Source organism: Temnothorax longispinosus, chromosome 2, assembly GCF_030848805.1.
Source record: "Temnothorax longispinosus isolate EJ_2023e chromosome 2, Tlon_JGU_v1, whole genome shotgun sequence".
Classification (NCBI taxonomy): domain Eukaryota; kingdom Metazoa; phylum Arthropoda; class Insecta; order Hymenoptera; family Formicidae; genus Temnothorax; species Temnothorax longispinosus.
Window position 1 is genome coordinate 19,309,204 of NC_092359.1, and position 26,575 is coordinate 19,335,778.

Here is a 26,575-nt window from a genome sequence, read left to right on the forward strand (position 1 = left end):
AACGGCCGCGGCGGGCCGTTAAACGCGGGAAATAATGGAAATTCACTTTCGGAAGCGGAATCGGGGCGGCTTGCGCCGTTACTGGAGGCGGAGGCGCGCGTCCGACGTTCGCGTCGACACGTTGCGCCTGCCTGGTACCGCTTCTGGCGAACGATCAGCGTCGTTGCGACGACGGAGCGGCCGCGCGAGGCTCCGGGGCGCGTCGGCGGGGCCGGGGCCGCGCCAGTGCGATATCGCCGTTTGGCTGATACGGAATACCGTCAGCCTTGCCGGTCGCTCGTATGGCGGTCGGACGAGGACCACCGAGCGCGCTCGTTCTCCGCGTTGATACGCATTGTAAAAACGTAAGTGTCTCTCTCTCTCTTTCTCTCTCGCTAGCGACGGCGACGGAAGCGGAGGAACTCCCGACGTTGAGGGAGATCGTTTCCCAATGGAATCGTAGGAGCGATTCCGGGTTTGCGATTCGACGGCCTTGAGGGACGGAAGTGATCCCGAATTCCTCGTTTCTCCCTGCGCAAATTTAATTCCTCCCTTCCCGGGGAGACTAATCTGGGGTGGTCGGCTAATCGAATCTCTCGCGAATCCGGAGCGACGCTCCCCGAGCGAACGTCGGAAAGGTGAGACCGTCTCTCCCGGTGGGGCTCGCGCTCGTGCCTCGGGGATCGATGCGGCGAAGCAATCTCGGGGACGGCGTAATTATTCCGTTGTCGCGAATTCGAGCGCGAGGTCCTCGCGAGTAGTCGCTTTTAATTGCGTTTCTCTTCGTGTTCTTGCAATGACGGCGGCTACGGGGGAGACCGAGGTTCTCCGGGGTATTGAGGTAAAGGCCGAACTTGGAATTCCTTCCTCCTTCCTCGTCGTCAATCCGCCGTCGGAACTAATCCTTCGTCGAAACGCTCCTCCGCAAATCTGTCGAATTAATTAATCGAATTAATAATCAAATTGATTGACCGAATTAATTAGATTTTCGATTTTCGCATGCAATTTCGCGGCTATACAGAGTCACGATCGACGTTTTCTCTCTCTCTCCGAGTCAACGTTTACGATCGAAGCCGCTCTTCGGGAGCAGGCAGAACTCGGCGAGGTCGACTCGTTAACTGTCGCGCTCTTATCGAAACGGATCGCCCGCAGGTGTACGTGCCACTTAACGTCGCAGCTGGACGCGCGACGTCTTTCCGACGTCCGATCCGGGAATAATTCCGCGCGTCGTTAATTGTTGCCGTTCCTCGCATGCGATACCATTCGCGCCTCGGGAAGAGACGGGCTGAATAATTGATCGCCGCGCGCTTGGAAGTTGAGAGATTCGGTGAATCGTTAAACGCGACCTCTCACCGGACGATGCATCGCCGAGTTTTTGACTAATGAGATCTCATCGCGAGATCGATTTTACAAGTTCAAGTCGCATTTGAGACGCGTTAACGTTTCCGACCGTGTCGTTCTTTAATAATTTTGTCTTTGGATTTATATAAAGGCGGATTTATTTTTAAAATTTTACAGCTAATGTCCATTTCTATCAATGCAGATTAAGGACGTTCTCTCGTCCTTATACTAGAGAAAATCGATTTTCTTAGGATTTCCTTGAAACTGTGAATATACGTTAATTTAGGTGTGCTTTATATGTGGTATAAATTTCAGTACCTCTTCCGGGATAAAAAATCAAGATACTGAGCCTCAAAGTTTCAACTTTTACTAATGAAAAGATTTTCCAGGCCAAACGGTAAGAGATACGAGGTTGGCCAAGAGGACCAAAGTTGCTTCTCTCATCGAGTTCTATAAAAAAAATGCCAAAACTAAAAAAAATTAAATTTAAAATTTTTTTTTAAACTTTGAGACTCAGTATCTTCATTTTTATCCCGGAAGAGGTACTGAAATTTATACCACGCATAAAGCACACCTAAATTAACGTATATTCACAGTTTCAAGAAAATCCTAAGAAAATCGATAGTATAAGGACGAGAGAACGTCCTTAACTTTAATCTCGGTTTAATTGATGTTTTGTCTTTTTCTATAGTTTTGAGAATTAGAAAAGGATGAGTAATAAGTAATAAGGTAAAAATGGACGCATGAGCCAAGAAACGGAGTATTTTCAATCGATACACTGTTAAATTCGTAACGTTAAATTATACTCAATTTGAGTAATTTTTAATTATTCCTGTAGGTCGTCGCTACTTCTACTCGATATGTCGTTAATTCAACTAAATAAATGGAGTTAAAATAACATTGTTTTGTGTAAAAATAAATTTCGACATACATGGTAATTGCAAATAACAAAATGTTATTTAAGCATTGGTTTAAATTTTATTCTTTAACAGTGTATGCAACTTTAAGCTGCTATGCGTAAAAAAAAAACAACCCACGTTTGCAGTCTTTTAGAACGACGATTAATTTTGCATATCGCAGATAAAATAATTTTATGCATACGCTAGTAATTAATATGTGTAGGAGGTTCCTTTAAGGTCAGAGACTTCAGTCTCATCGCGACCTACTCATTTTTTTATGAACTTGAGAGAGAAAATGAGTCTGCGAATAACAAATAACTTTTATAACTTCAAGATTGATTCTCTCAAGTTCTCCATCATTCAGTTTATTCTTTCAAAATTGAAAGATTTCCTGCCAGTGACGTATTCTTCGCCAGTAACTCGTATTCTTCGTAGAAACCTGAGAATGGGATTTAAATGTGATTTTCTCAGTTTTAACTTGAACTTCTCAAGTTTCTAAAGAAACACGGAGATCATTGAATGTCGCACTGAACTTTACAATCCATCGCCTTTCTCGTACACTGGAAAAAAAAGAAACTCAAGAAAGAGAAGAGTGTCTCTAAAAGAAAATATCTAAAAAATTGAAAAATCTTTAAAGAATTTCTCAAACGAATAGAAGATATCCGAACGAGAACTAAACTCCGAAAGCTCGGAGCTTGGTTCTCGTTCGGACGTCGCCGGAGCGCTCTCTCTCTTTTTCCGCGACGATCAAGCCGTCAGATCCGTGCGGGCCGTAATCACTTGTCGTGTGCGATGACGGTGTAATCGAACACGGAAGTACGTGGCTTCGTGCACACGACCCCGTCGTCCCCGTCGTCCGCGTTGCGCCACGGCGCGAAATACGAGACGAGGCTCGATATCGCAAGGCGGAATTAAACATGCGCATGCACGCCCGCGCTTTTTCCCTCGCGTTCCCTTTTGCCCCCGACACGGTGACACAGATATCCCTTCGGGCCTCCGGAATCATCGATCTCCCGAAACCTCGTCCGGACCGGCGGCTGCCCTTCCGGCCCGTTCTGTCTGTCCGCCCTCAACGATCTCTTCGTTTTCCTTAGGGAAATTGATCTGTTGTCCAGCATCTCATTTTTGCGACTGAAATTCAAGATTTTTCAAATGTAAGAATAAATAATATTTCTTTTTTAAGTTTTTGCTATATAATTTTCAAATATTAAAATTATTGGATGTTTAATGAAACTTTTATTGACCTGAGGTATCACGAAAATGAGATAACTTTAGTTTAATTAAAACTTCAGAGGAGGAAGCAACCTGTGACGTCGACTATCTGAACTTAAGATAACTTAAGATAATTTTAGTATAAAGTTTAATTAAAAATATATTATGATCGCCCTTCGAGATATTCTTTTGAAGAAAATATTGCCTGGAAAAGCGGGACGTCACATATAAATTCAATCTACTCGCAAAATTTAAAATTATTGGATGTTTAATGATTCTTTTATTAACCTAATGGGATTGCGAAAATGAGGTAACTTTAGTTTAATTAAAACTTCAGAGAAGCAATCTGTAACGTTAATAATCTGAACTTAAAATAAATTAAGATAAATTAAGATAACTTAAGATAACGTTAGCGCAAAGTTTAATTAAAAATATATAATGATTGCCCTCCAAGATATTCTTTTAAAGAAAATATTACCTCCGCGTTAGCCGAAGAGTACGTCATTAAGGATAACAAAGTAAAAGCAGGACGTGTCACATATAAATTCAACCCGCTAGCCGCTCGCACCCTTGAGAGTAGTTACGCAGCGAAAGTTTAATTAATCGAGACTATTCAGCAAATAGCGAGACAGAAACGTCAATTTACTGCAGCCCTCGGTCGACTCTCTATTTGCAGGTGGGATAAATAAGCGAGAGAATGGTGCAATCATGATTCAAGCTGGAAACGACCCTGAGGAGAGTTCAGCGGCTCGGATGTCCTGTATACACTGTATACAACGGTGACACAGCTGCACACACGTAGATAACCGCCATGGATATACAGAAGAAATTCCTGTGCCCCCGACTGGTGGATTATCTCGCCATCGTGGGGGCCAGGATGCCCGCTGCCTCTCGTCAGCCCGTCCAGGTATAACAATGAGGAACATTGGAGCGTGTATTCGCATAATTCTATGAAAAGAAAAAAAGCTTAATTAGGTGTACTTACTTTATAGAATTTTACATTTTACGAAATTTCGTGTGGCAGAATATTTACTGGATTGTAAAAAAAAAAAAGAATCCGATTTGAGGAAAGGAAACAATAATTTTATTTAAAACAGGTCCCGGAGTTGCTACGCAGATATCCGGTGGAGGATCACAAAGATTTTCCTCTGCCTCTGGATATGGTGTATTTCTGCCAACCGGAAGGTTGCAGTAGCGTGGGACCGAAGCGCACGGCCTTACGAGAGGCGACGTCCTTCACCTTCACCCTCACCGACAAGGATTCAGGTTCGTATCCGTTCCCACTTGCACGTTGCATCGTGATACCGCCAAGGATCCAGTAACAGTAACATTTTGCAAAACGCAGGAAAAACGCGTTATGGGATCTGCGTGAACTTTTACCGACCTATGGAGAAAGCGGGGGTCGTGGCTGCCGGTGGGATTTCGCTCAAGAGGGAAAAGTACAACACCACGTTTCGCAGGGAAAGCTGGAGGAAGAGCATGGAGAGAAGCACGGATTCCGCTTTTTCTAGGTGAAATGGCTTAGAATTATTGGCCTCCCTCTGACCTGTATAATCAATAGAAAAATTAGAAAAATTAAATCTAGATGTTATATTCACAGAGCACAGTTATATATTTTATATAATTATAAAAAAAACAGGGAAAAAAACCTTTCTTTCTCGAAATTAATTTAAGATTCTAAAAATTTGCTGATTCTCCAGAATCGAGCGAAAATTTCTCGTCGCATATCTAGAACAACTAGAATAATTAGTACGTGACGAATAATTCGCACCTGACAGAGTGTCCCGTTTATAAGACTGTATCTCTAGCCGTTCGTTATAGCGACTATAGGAGCAGTGCGGTGGGTCCTAGTGACTCTGAGAAAGATTGCTCGAGTAGCAGGAGGGACTCGGACACCCCGCAGGTACCCCACGCCCCGAGATTGGAATTCATCGCGCCGAGCGGAGACAGCGAGAGCGGCGGCAGTCATTCCCCTTCGCCACGAGCGTCTCGAAGACGTCAGGTCGATACCACTGTAATATATAACAAGCCCTTGCACCAGTGTAGCCAGATCGGAGACCAAAAGCTACCCGACTATCCGGGACTCGAGACTCTCGAGAGCCACTCGGGGGCCAGGCAGTGGGGATACACACACGAAGAGAAAGCACGTACGTGTGCGCTCGGCCGAGGTTTCGTTGGTTCCTGGCTCTCGAGTTGCTCTTGGTCCCCGACGATTGGGTCCCGATCTGGCTACACTGCCTTGCACTCGAAACAGTTCTCGCCATTGATAATTAGTTCAGAAAGGAACGCACTGTTAAAGCAATATTAAAGTCCGTCAATAAGTTCAACGACCTCAATATTCTCGCAGAGGGTTCGCAATCACTCCTTGACCTCGCTATGCATCATTTCGCACCATCCGTTCTTCACGATGTTTCGGGAGTGTCTCTTCGTCCTGAAGAAGATCATCGACGCGTGCAACGAGAGCTTCTCGCCGCAGAAGGTGGGGGCTTCTCGGCAGACCAACAGGTGCGTTCAAATTGGTTCAAATTTTACCAATCCTGTACAATGCTTTGTAATTTCCGAAGAGAAGAAAAGGATCCACGGAAGTTCAAAAAACTTCTAACATCATTTAACTGAACTTCCCCCCCGTTACAGAGATACGGTATGGAGCGTTCTGACGGGCCAGGCTCTGGGCGACACGCCGTCCATCGTGCTTCACGATGTTCGTGAGATCGAGACGTGGATACTGCGTTTGCTCAGTAGTCCCGTGCCCGTCCCGGCGAAGACGCGTGTCGAGGTTGAGATAATATCATCGAGCATGCAACCCCCACTGTGCTTTGCCCTGCCGGACCACACCAGGTTTTCCTTGGTTGATTTTCCTCTCCACCTGCCGTTGGAGCTCCTAGGCGTTGACATATGTCTGAAGGTCCTCACGCTGATCCTTTTGGAGAACAAGGTGAACAATTTAGTATAAAACAATCGTTGGTATCGAAAGAACAAATCAAATATATATTTTTCACTAGTGCTTTCTCCGCGTTTTTGAATGCCCAGAGCTATCAGAGAATCGAACGATGTTCTTCCTTTCAGATCGTACTTCAGTCCCGGGATTACAACGCTCTGTCCATGTCGGTCATGGCGTTCGTCACGATGATCTACCCGCTGGAGTACATGTTTCCCGCGATACCCTTGCTCCCTACGTGCATGAGCTGCGCGGAACAGCTGCTGCTCGCCCCGACGCCCTTCGTGATCGGAATACCCGCGTCGTTCCTACTGTACAAGAAGAACTTCAAGATGCCCGACGATATCTGGTTGGTGGACCTGGATAGCAATAAGATAACGGCGCCGAGCTCTTTGTGCGAGGAGGGTTTGCCGCCGTTGCCGGAACCGGAGGGTACCATCCTGAAGAATCATCTGAAGCAGGTAACGCGATATCGTCGTCGTTTGAGCGGCGATACGGATTTTCGTTATTGACTCTTGTTGATTACGAAGCTAAATGATGAAGAGTATATTTAATGACTCCTTACCCTCATCGCAGGCAATGCAACTGATGGATCAAGTTGGCTCTAGTGTAAATATTTCACCAATACTCTCAGTCCGCTTGGTGGCATACCCTTTTTTTCGTAGTTAGTCGCATGCATGATTTATATCACATGTAGAGTCAATCGTAGCCACACACATTTGCTAGTATTATAAAATGAACATTACAATAAAATGAACATTACAAGCAGCAAATACAAATTTATAGCAGTTGAAAAAAAATTAATTTCTTTTTCTCGAAGATTGGTAGCTTAGTCGACACTCGGGTAGAAAAAATTTGTAGTATTCTCACCTTTTTATTTGTAGATTGGTAATTTAGTCGAGGTAGAAGTAGCAACGAAGTAGCAATGAGCAACGAACGTTGCAACAAGAATCAATTGTTAATTTATTATTGAATTTCCAGGCGATGGCCAGTATGACGGGTCCTCCATTAGCCCCGCAGGACATATCGCTGCATCTCGCTCGTCTGTCCTTTCAGGTGCCGAGTAGAAGAGAAAGCACGGCCTCCCATCATTCCAGTTTAAGGTATGTAATTATCACTTCTCTTTCGTTAAAATTTGTTATAGTAACAATAAGATTCTCAACATAACATAAATGTAATTTTAATTGTAAAATCGTTGAAAAAAATTCGTGTAAGTAAAAATTATCAACATAAGTATTCTTCTATCAATTCTCTATCAATTATGAAATGATATTACTACATTTGAAATGTTTTTATAACGTTGAATGCTAATAAACTATATTAATAAATAAACCCTACAGTGTTGCTTCGACGAAGCACAGGCCGAGCATCGATCAGTGCGCGCACGCTCAGCACGCCCCATTGAATTCGCCTGGCATGAGCTCGTCGTCGAGTCCGCCTCGTCGGCCGTCGATGTCGCCGACGATCAGTGGACCCGGACCGGCTGGGCCATATCCGCCGAAGGTGGCCGGGCAGGGGCAGGGTGGCCCGGCGCCCTTCAATCCTTTCATCTATGGAAACGACGTGGATTCGGTGGACATCGCCACGCGAGTCGCCATGGTGCGGTTCTTCAACTCGCAGAACCTACTGGCCAACTTCACCGAGCACACGCGCACCCTACGGCTGTACCCTCGGCCGGTAGTGGCCTTCCAGATCAACTCGTTCCTCCGGTCCCGACCCAGGAAGAGCAGCTTCCTCAATAGATTCGCGCGCACGCAGGCGGTAGAGTTCCTGGCCGAGTGGTCCCTCACACCGAGCAACGTAGCCTTCCTCCGGGTGCAGACCGGAGTGTTCGACCCCGCGCAGATTGGCGACAAGCCGCGCTGGTACGCGACCAACCTCGAGCCGATCTACTTTCCCGTCTGGGACTCCGGTAGCTCGCTGGCGAACGCCCTGAAGGCGATGAGGGAGCACGAGACTCAGCCGACGGACGAGAGCGGTTCCGACTCCGAGGGCGCCGAGAGCACCAGCTCCTCCTACTCCTCCCTCAGCGATTTTGTCTCCGAGATGGCATCGTCCGATCTGTCGCCAGGTGAGTGTACCATAAAGAAGAGAGCTAATACTTAAATTTCAAATTTAAAAATAAAGTTTAAAGATAAAGCATTTGAACATTTATACAATTTATACGACTTATACAATTTATACAACGTATACAATTTATACAACTTATACAATTTATACAATTTATACAATTTAAGTATTTTTAATGAGTTCTGTTACTTTACGCAGGTTACAATTGCCCGCAAGCGACCCAGCCTCAACCAATGTCGCTCTCGGTGGATCCGAAGAACGTCTACAATCCACCGAGTTCCCTGCAATATCCGGGAGTGGAGGAGGGCTCACCGGTACGACCCGAGAGCCCGCCGAGCACGTCTTCTAGTCACAGTGACCTCAGTAGCCCGAGCTTTAACAGGGACTCCGAGCTAGAGTTAAATCCGAAAATTCATGAGGGTTCGCAGTCAACTAACGTAAGTGACGACGGCTTCTCCTGCGATCTCTCCTCTTATTATTTTCTTTCTTTCTCTTTATATGCACTACCTTTTATATGCTAATTGTAAGTGATATTTTATATCTTATGTAATTATGGTTTACATCGTACGACATAAATCATGTCGCATGCACGACATCAGAATTAAAAAAATTGAAAATAATGAAAATCTCTTGATTCCATGTAACGCGTTAATAATATCCCAATCTTATAGTAATAAATAATATCATTGATATCATTGAAGATTTCGCATACGTCAAACAATTCACAGATATTTTTCAATTCTGCAAATCGGCGCGCAATAATGATTCGTGCATAAATACGATACCTTTCGAAATACTTTCATAGCGTTACGTTAAATCTCGAAGTAGCATCTGCGGTGTGCGCTAACGGATAGCTTGATTATAGGATAAAGAGGAGGGTGGTAGCTTTGAGTCAGACTCCGCGTCGACAATAACACCGCGCACTATCCTGAGCGCACAAAGTTCGGTAGGACAGTTCACAGGGATAAGCATGGGATCTTTAGGCACTCAATCTTCGCTCAACGACACTGAACGTCCTACCACACCTCACAGGACCTCGCGTATCAGTAGATATGTCACTCCTGTGAGTCATCTTCATATGTACCTTTAATTCTGTCACTTTCTAATGTCATCTCGGTATCATTTTGGGGAATTGATGCATGATAGAATGAAATCGAATGGGATACCGAATGGAATTTTCGGGGAACGTGTGGAATGTTAGCCTCTTTCGTCTCTTTCTCTCATCTCCCTCTTTCTTCCTTACTCGTATTTCTCGTATTAAAAGTATTGTTTGAGGAGAATGTTAAGCTTCTCGTCTCTGACTTGCATTTTATTTCAAAGGTGTCGTTTTCACGATTATTCCGATAAATCATTCGTTTGAGATACCGGCGTTCGTTTGAGCATCCTTCGCATGTTCACTCCTGAAAACACGAACATAATAAATCCCCATTCACTTCCCATAGCTGGCATTAAATGTAATTGCGTGAGCTCTCTGTTTGTCTGATCTTCAATCTGTACCTCGCACAATTTCTTCTCAGCATGAAACGACGAATAAGACTTATTACGATGCACATATTCTTTTCACTTTATTCTCTGAAGCTACGTTATTGCATATTGATGCTCGTATAATATTATACGTTTCTTTCTCATGCGATCGACGCACGTACACGAAACATACATATACAATACATTTACATATACATCTCTTCATCTTCTTGCCAACACATGTCCACGAATTTACGTTCGATTACTGTGAGTTAAAATGATTTTATCCAGAAACACGATCGGTATTTTTAATATATTTTACATGTACATGCACTAGAAATGTGATGCACTATTTAAATTATGAAAAGTACGATTTCTCGTAGTTACCACTTGTGTTATCAAGTACAACTTGTTTTATCTAAACTTAATCTATACTATTTCAACGTAATATCTCTCGTTAAAGCATGACTAACTTTATTGCCTCATATATCTTGAATCTTAAGATCAAGTATTTCGTAAATTTTGTGTCAATTAATGTGTAACATTTTCAGAAACGAAAAGCACTTTTCCTATTACAAAAATCTTGGAGTTCTTTCTATTGTTGATCCCGCGTGTCTTAAAAGTTTTCTACTGACATACAATTTGCGTATTACTAATCTATTAATAACAACATTTCCCAGAGTGTTACAAGCATTTTTCTAGATTTTCTGACTTTTACAGTTTTGAGAAAAGGGTTTTTTTTTTAAGAGACGCGCGGGATTAGAGAAGATTCGCATCCGATTTTTCCAAGAAGAGTTGTTATTTTTTCACGAAGATAGAGGATAATCACGAACGCTCGCGTACTCTTTTCCAGGTACCACCCACGGGGCCGGGTCTACAACGCCAGCCGAGCGTCGGCAATGTCCTGGCGAGGGCCTCCAGCTTCAGCACCGTCGGCGGGCCCCTCCTGCCGCGGCAAATAAGCGCGGTTACCACCGCCGATCATCATCATCACGAGGTGCCGACGCAGCTTCAACGTCAATCATCGGCGGGGCCGACGATCATTCCGAAACAGAGCAACGACAGCCCGATGCAACGGCAGAACAGCGGTGGCAGTACCACTACTACCGGAAATGGTGTTCTTCGGCAGGGCTCGCAGGGCTCTTTATTCGAGCAGATCGCCAGTCAGGCGAAGGACCTGATGCGCGAGACTACCAGACAGAGCAGCCAAGACGGGCTACTCGCACACATGGACAAGGTATCGCAAGGAACATGTGTGATAGTAGGATATCTGCTACTCTTTCCTACAATTTTATGAAACGTTACCATTAATTTTTTCTGGATACGGTACCCTATTTAAAATAATAGATACAATATGATCAGACTACATTGTATTACATTCAATTTCAATGTAAATGAATAAAAACCTTATTAATTTACATTGAAATTGAATGTAATATAATGTAATCTGATCATATTGTATCTATTATTTTAAACAGGGTAGTAGTTATATTTGTTTATTTAACTTACTATTTATTGCAGCTGAAGCATCAGGCGAAAGAAAAAATTACAGAAGCAGGTGAAGACAGTCTATTTGCACCACTGGAGCAAGTACGTTTTCGCGAAACTTTATATACAAGGCGTACGAAATCGGAATGTATGCTTAATTTTCTTTATTCGGAATCAATTAGTTGACGCAACAGACGAGGAAAGCGATGGGCGAGGCTACCAAGTCAGTGCAAGAGGTGTCGAAAACCGCGCTGGAGGCGAGTAAAACCGCGGCGGGTGTCAGCAAAAACACATTAGACGATCTGACGTACGTCGGCAAGAGCACGTTGGGAGACTTGACGAAAAGTGCCAAAGAAGCCGCCGCGAAGAAGGGATTGCTCAAGGTAAGCATATCTTCAACGATCTCAGATCTGACAGAATCGCGCTGAAGCATCCTAATGTTTTTGCGTTGATCTTAATTTAAAATTGGTCTATCAAATTTGCGTTTAGAGCCTCGGAGAGTCGCAGTCACCAGTACATAGTCCGCAATCTCCCAATATGACGCAACAGCGGAAGGATTCGATGAGCAATCAGCTGGTCGCGTCTGACACGCGGGGTGGCGTCGGACGGGACTTTTTCAGCAATATTAGCAGCGATCTGAACGGCTTCGCCGCGCAGACCAGCAGCATGTTTAGCGATTTATTCGGTACGTTCCGATTTCACTTTTGACAATTATTAAACCACGAAACACATTAATGATTTATGAAATTCTGCATTTATATGATAATTTTTATGGCCCATTAATTTTATAATGAAAGGTTTTAACATTTCGAGTAAAAAAATGTTTTTTAAAGTAGCGGGAGAAAAATGTGTTACTTATCTATAATTTTTTTTAACTTTACGTGCGTTTAATTTAAATTTAATTATTAAAAGTCGATAATGTACATCGAGGAAAAAGCGATGGTAGCGCGGTTTAAAGAATAAAGAAATTGCATCCGATTTTCAGGTAGTAAAAATAATTCCAATCGAGGCAGTAGCTTCTTCCCGCAGAATCAGAAATCGAAAGAGAAGACAAATCCGATTCTTGGACCATTTCCAAAAGGTAAACTATAACATCGAGGCATTTCTAATTAAATCCTTGCATCTAAAGATAAAATTCTGAACGAGATTTGTCGACAGTTGCAGGAAAAACCGGATTGGTGGAACGTTCCTCATTAATAAAACATTCTACACACAAAGTTAATCAAGAAGACGCGCAGAGGATGCAAAATGCGGAACGTTCCAGCACAAATAGCGACAATCAAGCCTTTTTAAATGACGCAAGTATTCGTAAACGTTCTTAATTATTAAAAACGATCATTGAAAACAATCGTGCTTAATTTTACGACGGAATTTCTAGGTGGTGACGCAAGTGTTGGCTGGCGAAGGCGTTGGTTGGCTCAAATTGAACAGACTGAAGAAGTTGATGGAAGACGAAAATTATCGGGATTTGGTCGTGACGAAGCTGAATAAGGGTCTTAATAGGAAGATTAGTCCAAACGATCACATTGACGATGTGGTAAATTTTAAATGTACCTTAATTCGACATTATCTAGGGCCTACTAAACTTCCTTGACACATTTTTCGCTTCGAAGTAAAACATTCAATTATGTCTGCTTTATGTCTGCTTTAATTTCTTGCCAGGCCATATCAAAGCCCGTGTATAAGGGAATGTTAAAGTGCCTTCAAGCAGTAACGCACGGTCTCGCACATACGTATAATAATTTTGGACTAGGCGGGATGGCTTCTGTCTTCCAATTGATGGAAATCGCTCACACGCATTACTGGAGCAAGGATCTATCCGAAGGTAGCGGCTTCGACAGCTCCTTGATGTCACAGGTATAAAGGACTCTTAAACGCTTCTGACGTAGCACAATTTACATATCGCGTCTAAGCCGATATTTATTTAATATTATATCGTATGAGCATAAATTTAATTCGACAATGAAGAAAGCGTTTGTTTCGCAGGCGTCTAGCCCATTCGGTAGCAGAGAAAACCTGAGATCTCCGCAATCCCCTAATCAGCCCGACTTTATGGATGTCACGCAAAAATCGGGTATGTCTTTGAGCACACTGTCATTAAAGAAAAATTCCGTCAATTCCTAGTCGAAGTAGATTTTTGATTAAAAATTTTAATCATCATTGCAATAAACGAGAGCAATTGTTTCACGTAAACTTTGTTGACTTTGGAATAGACGTAAAATTTGCCAAAAGAGCGTAGGCCAATAATTTAAATAAATACTTGATTATTAGTACTAATTAATAATATTTTTACAAATACCAGAATTGCCGCAAGTGCATTTGGATGTGCCGCAGGCACCGCCGGCAGGAGATACGGGCCAATCGACAACGGACATGTTTCTGGATATGTTTACGAAGAAAGGGAAATTTTTAAGCAAGCTCACCTCGTTCGATTCGGAGGTAGAAAGAATTTTTCCATTCAATATTAAACGTAGTTCCTATATCTTAAGCTCGAGTTTCAAGTTGGTTGTCCTACTTGGTGTCGCAATGATTCTGCAGGCGCGATCAATGATTGTTGAAAATACTGGTAAAAATACATCTCCTCCCCCCGTCCTAAAACAGACGAGAGATAGCACTTCTTCTTCTCTCTTTTTTTATTTTAGAGAGAATATTTATTCGGCCTGGCAGTTTCTTTGACGGTCCTTTTAAAGCTAGTAAACGCGAAGAAAGAAAAAGAAACAAACATTACAAAAATGCTCAATTTTCGATTGTAACATGCAACGCACATGTGTTTTGTCATGTGTTTTTTAGAGTGGGCGGGGTGGTGGAACGGGGAGCAGCGAAGCTTTGTCCACTGACGGAGGTAGCATTATCACTAATCCTGCTTTTCGGCAAGCGCACCAAGCTTCCTTCCGAAGCACCGTGTCTGATAGCGAGGTCGAGCAAGGCAATGTAAACTATCTTGAATTAATATAATCTTACATAATTGTTAGATACATCTGGTAGAGCGCAACGCACATACGTTAGTATTATCGTCCATTTCCTCAAACGTTTAAGTACGCGCCCTTTAGGAACGTATAGAGTCCTCAGACGCGACCGATTTGGATATGTAGCGTCTACATCTCGCGCGACAAGAGTTTCCCGTAGTTTCCGAACACTCGAGTCGCGTTGATACCTCGACATTCATCAGACACGAATGGACGCTGACAGATCGCATAGAAAACTGTTATCGAAGGGTAACAATGACGCGTTTCACTGCAATTTTAATTACTGTCACATTAAAAAAAAAAATTAGTGTCTCGTTTGTGACGTAACTAGGTTTCTTCCGTGATTCTTCGTGCAAACAAGTTACCCTTTGATCTTAGAGGTGGCATCGCAATTAGTTAATTGGAATGGCTCTAATCATTATAATCTCGACGGACGTCAATTAGAAGATGTAGTCTCGGGCTGTTATTGTTTCATTAAAATCTCTATCGTTTTTCATCAAAGATTTTCATCCTTGGATAACGCTATTAACTTCATTCTTACGCGATTCTGTGATTCCAGTTTCCTCGGCAGGGCAAGCAGCGTTCCGGCAGCGTCTGGTCCAGCAAGTCGTCCCTGAGCACCGGATTCCGGTATCACGGCGGAAGTTTAATACCTACCACGACGTTACCGAGCCCGGAAGCTGCGAGAACATATCTCTTCGAGGGTACGATACTAGAAGCATTTACAGAAACGATACGATTGCCACGAATGATAAAGGCTGACGATTTTCTCGTATAATTTTGTTATCTTTTCATTATCACGATTTTAAAATCCAGGTTTACTGGGGAAGGAGAGATCGTCCTTGTGGGACGAAATGCAGTTCTGGGAGGACGCTTTCTTGGACGCCGTCTCGCAGGAACGCGACATGATGGGTATGGATCAAGGGCCCGGAGAGATGGTGGAGAGGTAAGAGACGTCTGTAATACTTAACGATTGAAGACGAGGTCAAAATTAACGAAAATCAGAGATGGTACCACGTAATCTTCTTCTATTTCGAATTAGAAATTGAAAAATCGTACATCTATTAATCAATACATATAAATGTAGTGACAAATAGAGAATCGTTATTAAAACATGTTGCATGCGCGACGCAGATACAAGAGCTTAAGCGACAGCGAGAGACGACGGTTGGAGCACGAGGAGGACAGATTGTTGTGCACTTTGCTGCACAATCTCACCGCTATCCTAGTGATGCTGAACGTCGAGAAGAACGAACTGAAGCGGAAGGTACGCAGACTCCTGGGCAAGAGTCACATCGGCCTCATCTACAGCCAGGAACTGAATCTACTCCTCGACCAAATAAACAATCTCGTGAGTGTTTTATCGCGCAACTGATTAGCAAGTCGCTATAAGAACGCTTCTTCCTCGCAGCACGGAAACGACATCGACCTGAAGCCCCTGACGTCCCGACAAATGCACCGGCAGTCGTTCACCGTGCACTCGGGGGTCGACGCCGAGGGTGACCTGCGGTTTCTCGAAGTCCGGCATGACGGCCTCGTGCTGAGATCAGTGAACGGCGTGATAGTCGAGCGCTGGTGGTACGAGCGCGTGGTCAACATGACCTACAGTCCGAAGAACAAGGTTCTGTGCTTGTGGAGGAGGAGCGGCGGCGATACCGAGTTACACAAGTATTACACTAAGAAGGTAGGGAGGGTCGAACGAAGGATTACAACGAAGAAGAAGGAACATTTTGTTCTGTCGCATAATAATTGCAAAAGTTCACCGAAGACAGGATAGAAAGTCTTAAAAGAGTCTTATGTGTTTCTAACAATGTAGATTAACTTTAATCCAATTTTAATTTAGTATAGTTCTAAGAATTGGAAGAAGATAGAAAGTTAAACCGAGATTAAAGTTAATCTGCATTGATAGCAAAAGTTTCAGATGATACAATCTTTTCTACATATTCTGGGGAAAATGCGTGGATTCCAAGTTGATTTTCGATGCTAAATAAACTAAAACGATCGTTTATTCCAGTGTAAGGACGTGTACTACTGCATTAAGGACGCGATGGAGAAGGCGGCAGCTCGCGGGCGAGGCGGGAACATGGGCTACGAGCTCGGTGGCGAGTTCCCGGTGCAGGATATGCGAACGGGCGAGGGCGGGCTTCTGCAGGTCTGCATGGAGGGCGTCGGTCTCCTCTTCGCGAACAGCAAGGTATGACTCGCACTCGCGTGAAAGCCACACACTTTCTTACGCTGTTATCGGGAAGAATCGAGAGCTCGGCTCTCCTTCTCACTTTCTCTCTCTCTCTTTCTCTCTCTCTCTCTCTCTCTCTCTCTCTCTCTTTCGAGGATTGCGCATATATCTATATCTATATATCCCTCTTACATTCTACGTTCAATTGTTTGTGTCATGTTGGATCGTATATATTTATTGGAAACTTTGATTTGGAGATTATTATCACCTTCCGTTATACCCTCGACCGTATTACGTCTCGATTATATAACGTTGCGTCCCCCCCCCTCTGGCTACCGATGCTGTATCGTTTACTTTTTACCGACGTGCCAATGCGTATAATAATGCCTTTATTTCAGCAAGATTGAACATATACGTTAGAGAATGTGTTACGCTACCACGAGACTGACTTCGTTCGAAAAAAATAAAAAGATATCCTTTGTCTCGGCTCAATGATCGCGATCGCGGTCGGAGGCGGCATTAAATGCTAGCCTCGATACTCGTAACGTTGCTCGATTAAATATTAAATGAGTACTTAAATGGGGCATTGATTAAATAAAAAAAAAAAAGAAAGACAAAACGGCAAATGCAAAAACGGCAGCGTTGAAATTGAAATAGGATTGAATAGGACGAAATCTCGTCGTCGTTCAACCACTGTCTTTTTAACCATTCATGTTCTCTCGATCATCGAATATTCTCTCTGTGTGTTTTTTTTTTCTTTCATTTTACTGCATTGATGCAAGGACCACTCAATATTATCTCCCACTGCTAGCCACTACGATCTGCTTAATTGATTTGTATCTTTGTACGTGATTCATCGCGACATGCGTCCATGTGGTAGGTCAAGTCGGGCTCAAGGTGGTTCGATCGGCGAACATTCAACCCGATGTACATTCCAAAAATCCGTGAGAAATACCCTGTGACGCCAAGATTTCTTATCTGTAGTTCATGGAGGATACCCGCGAAAATTCATACTCGCGCGTACACGTACGCAACGACACAAATCGGTACCGACGAAAACGGAATTAAAAAGACTCTACGAAAGAAATGAATAAGAGATATAGAAACACACATCTCACACTTTTCTTTAAGAAAGAAACACAGCATAATTACGCGGAATTTACAGGATGCCGCTGATCGATTGTGCTTTTCTTTTCTTTAACCGTATAAGTTCTCTTTGATCGCTGATGAGTCAATTTTCCATTGCAAAAATATCAACGCGCTAATTCTTTAACTATTCGCGTCAGACCACGGAAGATTTTCCGCAAACTCAACGGATTCTGTTAATATGATCCAATCACGACTGGAATTTACTTTAATGAAATTCTCAAGCCTATAGAGTCGTTGAGATATCTAACGTGAAAAAAGGAAGAAATAGTAAAAAAAAGTTATTATTCCCATAAAAAGCTCTTAATAACGAGAAATTGGCTTAAAATTGATCCATAAATCTTTAATTAAAAGAGCACGTTCTCGATCTGAGACATCCTTTTATGCGCATCTGTATTCGAAATGTGGTCCATTTGTCTCAAGGAATTTTCAATCTTTTTTTTTTAGCAAACATTCAGAATGCATATTTTGATGCAAATAGAAAAGAATACGATATATAAATGGATGGCGGGGTTTTTAAGAAAATTGATAAGTAACGCAAACAAATGCAGCGAATGGATCTTATCAGGAATCGGACCACGTCCGAACCAGGTGCATTACACATACACGTATAACGCGTCGCACGCGTGCACATACCATTTTTCAACGAAGAAAACAGTCGTTCTGGCTTGACGTTAATCGAGAGCTCTCCGTTTAATCGTAATCGTTCCGGCGCGAAATGTACTCGGCACAATTTCATACGGCTCTGATATCCTCTCGGTTATTTTTACTGGATAATATTGTGTTCAGGCGTTATATTAATCAATGTTTTCTTGCATGGAAGCTCGATGTGCAGTTGCAGACTCTTTTATCTGTATTATATATAATTATATATATATATTACATATTTTATTTATCATTACATTTATATATATATATATATTACATAGGAAATAAGGTATAGGGCAATATATATACAGACTGTCTTTTGAACACTATACTCCTATATCTTATCATTTGTATTGAATGTTGGATGCTATTATATTTTCTCCATAAGTCTAACAACTTCTTTATCTGTCGTGGTCATGCGCGAGGAAAGTCTATTCGCGGCTCGAGACGAAAGAAAAAAAAAGGACAATTATGAAGAAGAGAAAAAGAAGATGATGCAACGAAATCGCGTGCGCTACACAAATCGCTGTTTACCCGGCCACTTACTCCACCGCGATAAAACGCTCTCGCGGCTCTCGTTTATTGACGGAATCTCGCGCGAAATGACGAAACACCCGTGGGATATTACGCCCGGGATACACGGGCATACACGGGCATCCGATTCGGGTAATCGGAATGATAGACTTTTCTCAGCTTGGGGAACTTTTGAGATGGTCCTTGAACAATGAATATATATACCTTGCTGTTTATCGATTTGGCCATGACGTTAGGTGATAAAAGCGTAGCTGTGATATCATCGTATACAGCTGTATCTCTCTTCTCTCTCTCTCTTTTCTATATATACATTCTACAAATATATATATATGCTATATATACTCTATAACTGAGTGGATAACTGCTGTTACCAAAGGTTTTAATTTTCTGTTTTTCTGTTTTCTGTTTTCTTGTCCCGTCCATCGACATTGCCCTGCGGCTGGGCAAACAGGATTTCGAGGTATCAAATCAAAATAAGTCATTGTTTGTTATATAAATTCAGTATATGACTATATACTCAATGTTGGCCGTGTTCCGGAGATGCTTATTTATTTTCACCATTACTTTTGGCCGTATATATTATTATATATATACCATTATACTATATATATATCTACCTTACATTCTTAAATTGCATTCGAACTCACTGATCTGCTCTGTCTATCCTTACTGTTTTTTTCTACGATCGATCGGTGTTAGTTGTAATATATATATATACACGCATATGTATCTTTCCGTTACGATATTATATATATGATATATATACATATCGTACAGCCGATACCTCTCCAGGTATCCAGTAATGAACGATGAAATGCAGAACAGTGTTTGCCGCATTGACCGAAAAGTCCGACACAATATACTTTACATATTGTATATCGTTTAGATGAGATATTTGTAAGTAGTGTTTAGTGCAACTTGTAGAGAGCGATGTTCGATGCACACACAATGCAACTATATATATATCTATATAGCCTAATCACTCGTACATGAAAGTCCGTACACCAAGTCATTACGTCACGATCATCATTTACAGCTTTCACGTTTTACACACCGTGTCTCTCTTTCTCTCTCTCTCTCTCTCTCGGTCGTAAATTGAGAAAGCTCTTCGAGACATTTATTTTATCGATACCGTCATTGTCGTTGTCAGTTTACTCGACACGCGATCGAGTCTCTTAAAAAAAAAATTAAAAGAAAAATAAAAAATATGCTGCCAATTTCTTAAAGGATCGATGACAAGTATCCCGGCTATCTGTACGAAGTCTCCGGAAGTAAACTCTCTGCTCTCTCCGTTTTCTTTTTTTTTATTTCAACTTTTGGTTGGATGAGATTAAGCGAAACATACGTGGGCTGTGGAACATGATTGTAGTCTGTAAAAGCCACTTTGCGTAAGATTTCGGGACCATTAATTGTGCATCAACAAAAATGCCTCTAGATTGTCCCTCGTTTATGTGGACATTTCTCGTGGACGGTAAAATCGGGGATGATATTTCAAGAGAGAGATATACTGCGTAAAGATATCGAAACTTCAGGATTGCTTACATAATGCGGACGATATTGGGAATAAATTGAAGAAGACGAATTGCGCAAACGAGAGTAGTGTACGAAAAGAGATGAAAGATTTAATATGCCTAAAATTATTCTCTCGATTGATTTTTGCATAACGCTCTGCCCGGATTGCGAGAGAATTCGCGGTTCTGCGGAAAGGAAAACGGAAATGTTCGTTCGCGCGGTTGATGCTGAGAGAGGTGACTCTTCGAAACTCCGGATTCTCAGGTTTCCTAAAAAAAAAATTACATAACAAAGTATCAAGTAATGAAAACGAAATCCGCGAGTAACACATGCATCGCTCGAAATTCATTAATTCATTTTACACTGGTAGTCATGTAGTAGAGCAATGGTTTCTCGTGCTGTCTAGTGATCGTCTAACGTGTTTATTGCGAACAGGACTCTACGAAAGAAGAAAACGTCGTGAAGACTGCGCGAGTCTCGCGCGCGAGCCTCTCAACCTTCTTCGCCATGATATTATTACACTTCTCTGGCATGGCACTCTGCTGACATACTGTTTCTTGTTTACGACATTGTACCGACTCCAATATTGTATCCGATTCACTCCTTAAGAAGTGATATTTGTTTACCGTCATGCTCCCCCACACCCCCATCTTCTCGATTTCTCTCTACCACCCCCCTCCCCCCCCCCCCCCCCACGATCGATATAATATATATATCACCGTGCATCATTGTCGATCGTATCACGTCCGCCGATCTGTATTAGACGGATACAATTGCACATTTTAGCAACTCTCCGACGCTAAGCAATCAGTGACATTTTACAATTGAGTTTAGGCCATCTCCAGAGTTGCCTGCCGCTATTACGCCTGCCGCTATGTATCTCGCTGACATTGCTGCCGCTGTTGCTGCCGATGCCGTCGCTGCTTGCTGCTGCCATCGCTAGATCTTGCTTAAAAATCAATTATTATCGAGATTGCAACGCGTTTGCTGAACGATGCATGGCGTTTTTAGTAGATTTTGTAGTCGTAGAATAGTTTCCTGGATCGTTTATGCGTCGTTTTCGCTCTTACACCGCGGATTCATTCTCGCAGAACTCAGCAATTGAAAAAAATAATCTACATAGACGAAATTATTTTGGCTGAAAATTGAGTAATATACTTTCTTTGTTGTCCACTCGTATTATCAACTTAAGACAATCGTCAACAAATTTTTCCGCGTAATTAAATAATGCAACATTGTTGCAATATTCCGCATCGAATGGATATTATTTTTGCAGAGGGTAAGACGTGTTCCTGAGAATTGATGGTCTTGTTAAGGTTCAGTTTGGGACAATACACACTGTTGCTTGCTGCTGAGTTTGCGATCAAAATATGACAATTGCTAAGTGAGATTGAGCATGCTGTCTCGCGAGACAATCGTTAATACGGCTGTTCTGAAAGGCCTGTGTATGCTGCATGTAGAAATATTCATAGGGTTTTTGAGTTTCCCGATTTCGTTTCTCTCGTCTTACACTTTTTGCACGTGTAATGGATACATTTCTATTTCAGCATTACCCATTAAATACGACACCCGCGATATTCCACATACAACGCGTCTCTCAATGTTCGTCACGCGGACGTCGTCGCCGTGAAATGTATCTTCCACGTTTTCTCCTTTCGTAGTGGAGATCGGCTCGAGGATATAAAAGTTACTCGAAATGCTGAAACGTGAATGTTAAAATAATCCAATCGCTCGCGAGGCACACGGGTTTTAATGTGCAAGATAAATATCCAGGTCTCTGTTAGATTTGAATCGTTCGCTTCGCACGCACAGAAAATCTTTAAGATGAAATCACGAATCTTCGAGATAAATATGTTTGAAATAAAGCATGTGTTTTTTTTTTAATATTTTCGGAAAAACGGAAGAAACACGATCTAGTCGCAACAATGTTAGCGTACAAGAGCATCGCTTCGCATCTAATCAAGTGTGAATTACTAATTATTTTGTGTAAACGGCATGTAATGATAACAGTGACAGTTACTACGATTGTTAGAAATTTTGTCGATGACTTCTTGTCCGATGTACGTCACGCGCGTTACTACACCATTAATAAATCATCGATAAAAAGTAACGTGCCAAGTCTTGCGTTAAAAAAACAGATCATGCTATAAGACGACGGTTACCGTGAATCAAAAAGATTATACGAGAAAAGTGTATTAATTTCGCTAATTGCATTGTAATTATAGTTTGCATAATTGTGAGTCTCTGTACGGTGACGTGCATCGATTAAAATAGATAGTACGCGAAACACACCCTTTGCGCAAAACCCGTCGAGCGCGTCTAGATTTTTAATTAAAAAACATTATCTTTAATCAAAAGAAGTTGAATTGCGGAATCTTTCACATTCTTGCATTTTGCAAATTTACTTGAAAACGATTGAAATAATAATAATAATATAATTGTAATAACAAATAGAATAATGTAGGAGTAATTTTGAATAATAAAGTGAGATTAAAATGTAGAATTGGTTAATTGATCAGAGATGCGACGGAGTTAGCGCTCGAAGGGTGGAAACGGACGCTTATCGTCGGGCGAGCATCACGATACATTCTCACGCCTCTTTTAGAAAGCTGTTTCGCACACATGACCGATATTGCCGCATATATATCGACGCATAAGATAATGATAGGCAAATAGAGAAATCGTCAGAATCGTGCGTGCATGATGGAGTAGATCCAGATCCATGACGCCGCGATACGCAGACCACTAACGCAAACCGATTGTGTTATTTGCAGTTTTTTGTAAGACTCGATCATATCCGCAAGTGCTTTACTCAAAAGGATGGAATCTTTGTTTTGGAAGAATTCAGTAAGTGACCACACCGAATACTGCATCGATTTACCATACGCTTTTACACGCTCGTAGATATCTCGTGAAAAAAGAAAAAAGAAAAAAAATTAATAAAAATATATTCACGATATATATATACTCTGGCACTCTGCTTTACGCTGCAATTTAGGTTTTAGTCTTTGAATGTCGGAACGTCATCGGACGCCTTTCTGTTTCAGATCCTAAAACTAGACAAGTAATTCAACGTAAATATAAGTCGCAAATGGTGAGTATTTCAAAGCTCCTTACTGCCGGAATAGAATATATCTGCCGCAAGATATATGAGAAAAGATATTTATTTTGAGAGAAAAGTAATAAAATGTCTGTTTTATTATAAAACTAAATAATACTTTAATAATTAATTCCATTAAAACTATATTTCTTTCAACAGAATGAAATATTTATTTTATACGTACACAGAATACAATAACGTTTTAAAAAATTTCGCGATAATTTAAGCGTTTAACGAATATAATAAAATATTATTAAGTTACAACGGTTTACTTTTAATTAATAACATTCAAGATAAAAAGAGTCGAGGATGATAGACATTTTATTACTTTCAATTTTTGTACTTATCGTTTCTATAGCCATATACTGTGTGACAGGCTGAAGAGGCGGTTCGCTGCTTGCATAGAATATTTTCCGTCGCATTTACCCTTAATAAACTCCCGTCGGAGACTCATCAGAAACATAAGCGCGGAAATGACACCGCATGAGGCTTATCTTTAAGTTTTTTCTTTTCTTACACCTCACGTAAGTTCTTTTTTCCGTTTGATAAATTTTCGTTTTGCATTTTCATAAATTACGTTTAGAAGACAATTTTTACAATTCAACTTTCTGCCATTTCTGAACAAAGTTCTAGTTTCAAGTGATTTAAGTTTGATTTTATACACACATACACATACGTACAAAATTAAAAATGAATAAAAATTTGCAAAATTTGATTTGATAAAATTAATATTTATGTTTATTTCTAATGAATTAACATCAAAACGTCTGATAAATAAAAAGACATGAATAATTTGTACGTATACGCAAGAGCGTAAAATATTTCTTCATTCGCAGGCATCTGATATCTGTTACGCTGTCCTCTGCGTATTTTCTTACGTGGCGGCTGGCACCGAGCAACGAAAACAGGGCCAGCAGCAGCCGCAGCCGCAATCGCAATCGCAACCGCAACAGCAACAGCAACAGCAATTGCAACATACCCTGCAACCGCATCAACAACGCCAGCACCAACAGCAGCAGCAGCAGCAACAGCTGCAATTGCAACAACAACAGCAGCAACAGCAACAGCAACAGCAACAGCAGCAGCAAACCCGACATCCCTATCAACAACACAAACAAGAGCAATCACAACCGAGTAATGTAACACCGCAGATGCACAAAAACACGCAATTGGACCCCTATCGTCAACGCTGACACAGGCAACGACACTCGCTTCCCTTCGTTAGCATCCACAACAGGAATAGTTGCGCCCCTTACACCTGTTTACCCTGGGTATAAGTGTGCCGTGTCTCTCTTTTCCAGAGGGTATTTTGTTTAAAGATTCGTGAGACATGAGCAAGATAACAGTCTCGGTTTTTCGTTTGATTTCTCTCTCTCTCTCTTCAGATTCGCCAACGTTCTTCCCTCTTTCGGGAATGAAATTATTGCGAAACGTTGTAATAAACTTAAATATGAAGAAAAAAGAAATTCATATCTATCGTTAGCTTAATTCGTTAATGTTGGACATTTGTGGCGCGACTTTTTATTACGTATAGGCCTGCGTCGATGTGATAGCTGTGGTATTCTTGTATTCGTCCGTGCACGTGAGTATTACGTTGCACGCGTCTCACCTAAAGCAATTAAATACAATAACTACTCGTAATTGGCGGTGTAATTTTATATGAATACGTCACGACACACGGGGAGAAAGAGAGATTGTGATCGTTCGCGATTCGGAAGAGTAAAAGATTTATTTTAGTTCGTGTAAGTAGTCAGAGTTAAGCCGTGATCAGACTACAGATTGGGATTGAGATTCGATTGAAATTTGACCAATTAAAGCAAAGTTCGTTAAACTTGAAGTTAGTTTTCTTTATTTTGATTGATTAAATTTCAATCCAATCTCAATCCCAACCAGTAGTCTGATCACGGCTTAAAGAAGGTCGACGAACGCCAAATTGCGAGATCCTCACGCTGACTTTTGATTGTCATCTTTTACTCCCGTCGTCTTTTAGCACGCTCGATCCTCTCTCGCAATGAAACAATGAAGCGTAGATAGATAAGCTCTCTACTCGTTCGCTGTCTCTCTTTTCTTTACTCGCCTGTAATCGAGTCTAATCGGTGATTTCTGTCTATTTCGTTATACAGCGTGTACCTAAGGTGTTAACAAAAAACTGTCGTGTGTAGGGTGTATAGAAAAAAATGTAGTGGTCTCGATGTCTCGAGTAAATACACAATGGTGAATCACTATTTTGTACGGTTTCAAATACAGGAAAAGAAAGATCTCTCGATAGCTCGTAGAGCGCTCGTTTAGGGTACATGTAATGTCCCTCCTAAAAAATTAGATATTCTATATATAACGTAACTGTATAATATCAAGGAAAACACCCCTAAGACAACATCTTTGAAAATTCGCATTCCTCTGCGTTTTCTAACGACTCGAGATTTAAGTTTAGACGCGTAAATTTAGTTGGGCACGGAGACGGCGGAAACGAGATCGCGGTTTCAAACCAGATAATAAGAATTGGCAATTGGCACTAAGTGCGAAGCAGTGTCTCTCGGAAATTGTACTTTGGTTGTAATAACGTCGCGTAAAGTAGATGAACAACAATGACCAGTTTAGGGAGGAAAGGGTTGTAAACTTTAGTGTCGCGAACTCAGCGCGAAGTAAACGTATAGCGTACGTGTCTCTACACGAGAAGAAACGATATATTTTCTTGCAACGTAGAAGAGGCGATTATAGATATTTGTAAAAAGGGATATAGGATTTGTAAATATAACAATCGGCGGTGTAGACAAGCGGCACGAGAGAGCAAAGGCATGAACAACCCTTTTTATTTCTCTCTTTAATACGATTATATACATATTAGAGCTCGTTCGTTGAGTTAGAGAGAGGTGCGTTTTTTAAGAGTGAGAGCAAGAGGGACGACACGTTCTCTTCTAAACATCTAAAAAAAAAAGAAGAAAATATACACACGCGATCCTTTGTACGAAGTTTGTCTGCCTAAGTCCCGATGTTTAGAAGTTCGACACGTCGGTCGATCATTATCATTTCGAGATATATCACGGTTATGCGATAAAAAACTTTAGACCTCTAGGAGAGAAATTAATACCTCGCATTGTATAG

The 26,575-nt window shown here is 41.6% G+C and overlaps 1 protein-coding gene across 8 annotated transcripts; it reads left to right on the forward strand.

Annotated features, from left to right (window-relative positions):
* Positions 1-197: 197 nt before the first annotated feature.
* On the forward strand, positions 198-26,416 carry Rab3-gef (Rab3 GDP-GTP exchange factor). 8 transcript variants are annotated; one of them, XM_071798123.1, is made up of 34 exons: positions 198-344; positions 4,108-4,338; positions 4,529-4,697; positions 4,777-4,942; positions 5,253-5,433; positions 5,779-5,936; positions 6,066-6,366; positions 6,498-6,830; positions 6,946-6,978; positions 7,351-7,472; positions 7,710-8,440; positions 8,638-8,876; positions 9,305-9,502; positions 10,757-11,140; positions 11,425-11,493; positions 11,574-11,774; positions 11,881-12,076; positions 12,377-12,472; positions 12,550-12,689; positions 12,770-12,928; positions 13,054-13,248; positions 13,378-13,465; positions 13,694-13,830; positions 14,182-14,322; positions 14,917-15,061; positions 15,174-15,303; positions 15,492-15,708; positions 15,769-16,041; positions 16,372-16,551; positions 19,313-19,321; positions 23,148-23,220; positions 23,421-23,467; positions 23,850-23,997; positions 24,310-24,457. In XM_071798123.1, the coding sequence occupies exons 2-33, from the start codon at positions 4,243-4,245 to the stop codon at positions 23,958-23,960; spliced, it is 5,718 nt and encodes a 1,905-aa protein (XP_071654224.1). In that variant the 5' UTR covers positions 198-344; positions 4,108-4,242; the 3' UTR covers positions 23,961-23,997; positions 24,310-24,457. The 8 variants fall into 8 exon arrangements, with proteins under 8 accessions (XP_071654224.1, XP_071654225.1, XP_071654222.1 ...); XM_071798124.1 differs by lacking the exon at positions 19,313-19,321; XM_071798117.1 differs by lacking the exon at positions 23,850-23,997 and having other exon boundaries at positions 200-344; positions 24,310-26,416.
* Positions 26,417-26,575: the final 159 nt, after the last annotated feature.

What these genes read in the sequence shown, in the direction of transcription:
- Rab3-gef (XM_071798117.1), top strand. Translation starts at nt 4,243, where the DNA reads ATGGATATACAGAAGAAATTCCTGTGCCCCCGACTGGTGGATTATCTC. An exon ending in TGATCCTTTTGGAGAACAAG is followed by an intron (nt 6,367 to 6,497) that starts GTGAACAATTTA and finishes TCTTCCTTTCAG; the next exon opens with ATCGTACTTCAGTCCCGGGA. An exon ending in TCAGTAGATATGTCACTCCT is followed by an intron (nt 9,503 to 10,756) that starts GTGAGTCATCTT and finishes ACTCTTTTCCAG; the next exon opens with GTACCACCCACGGGGCCGGG.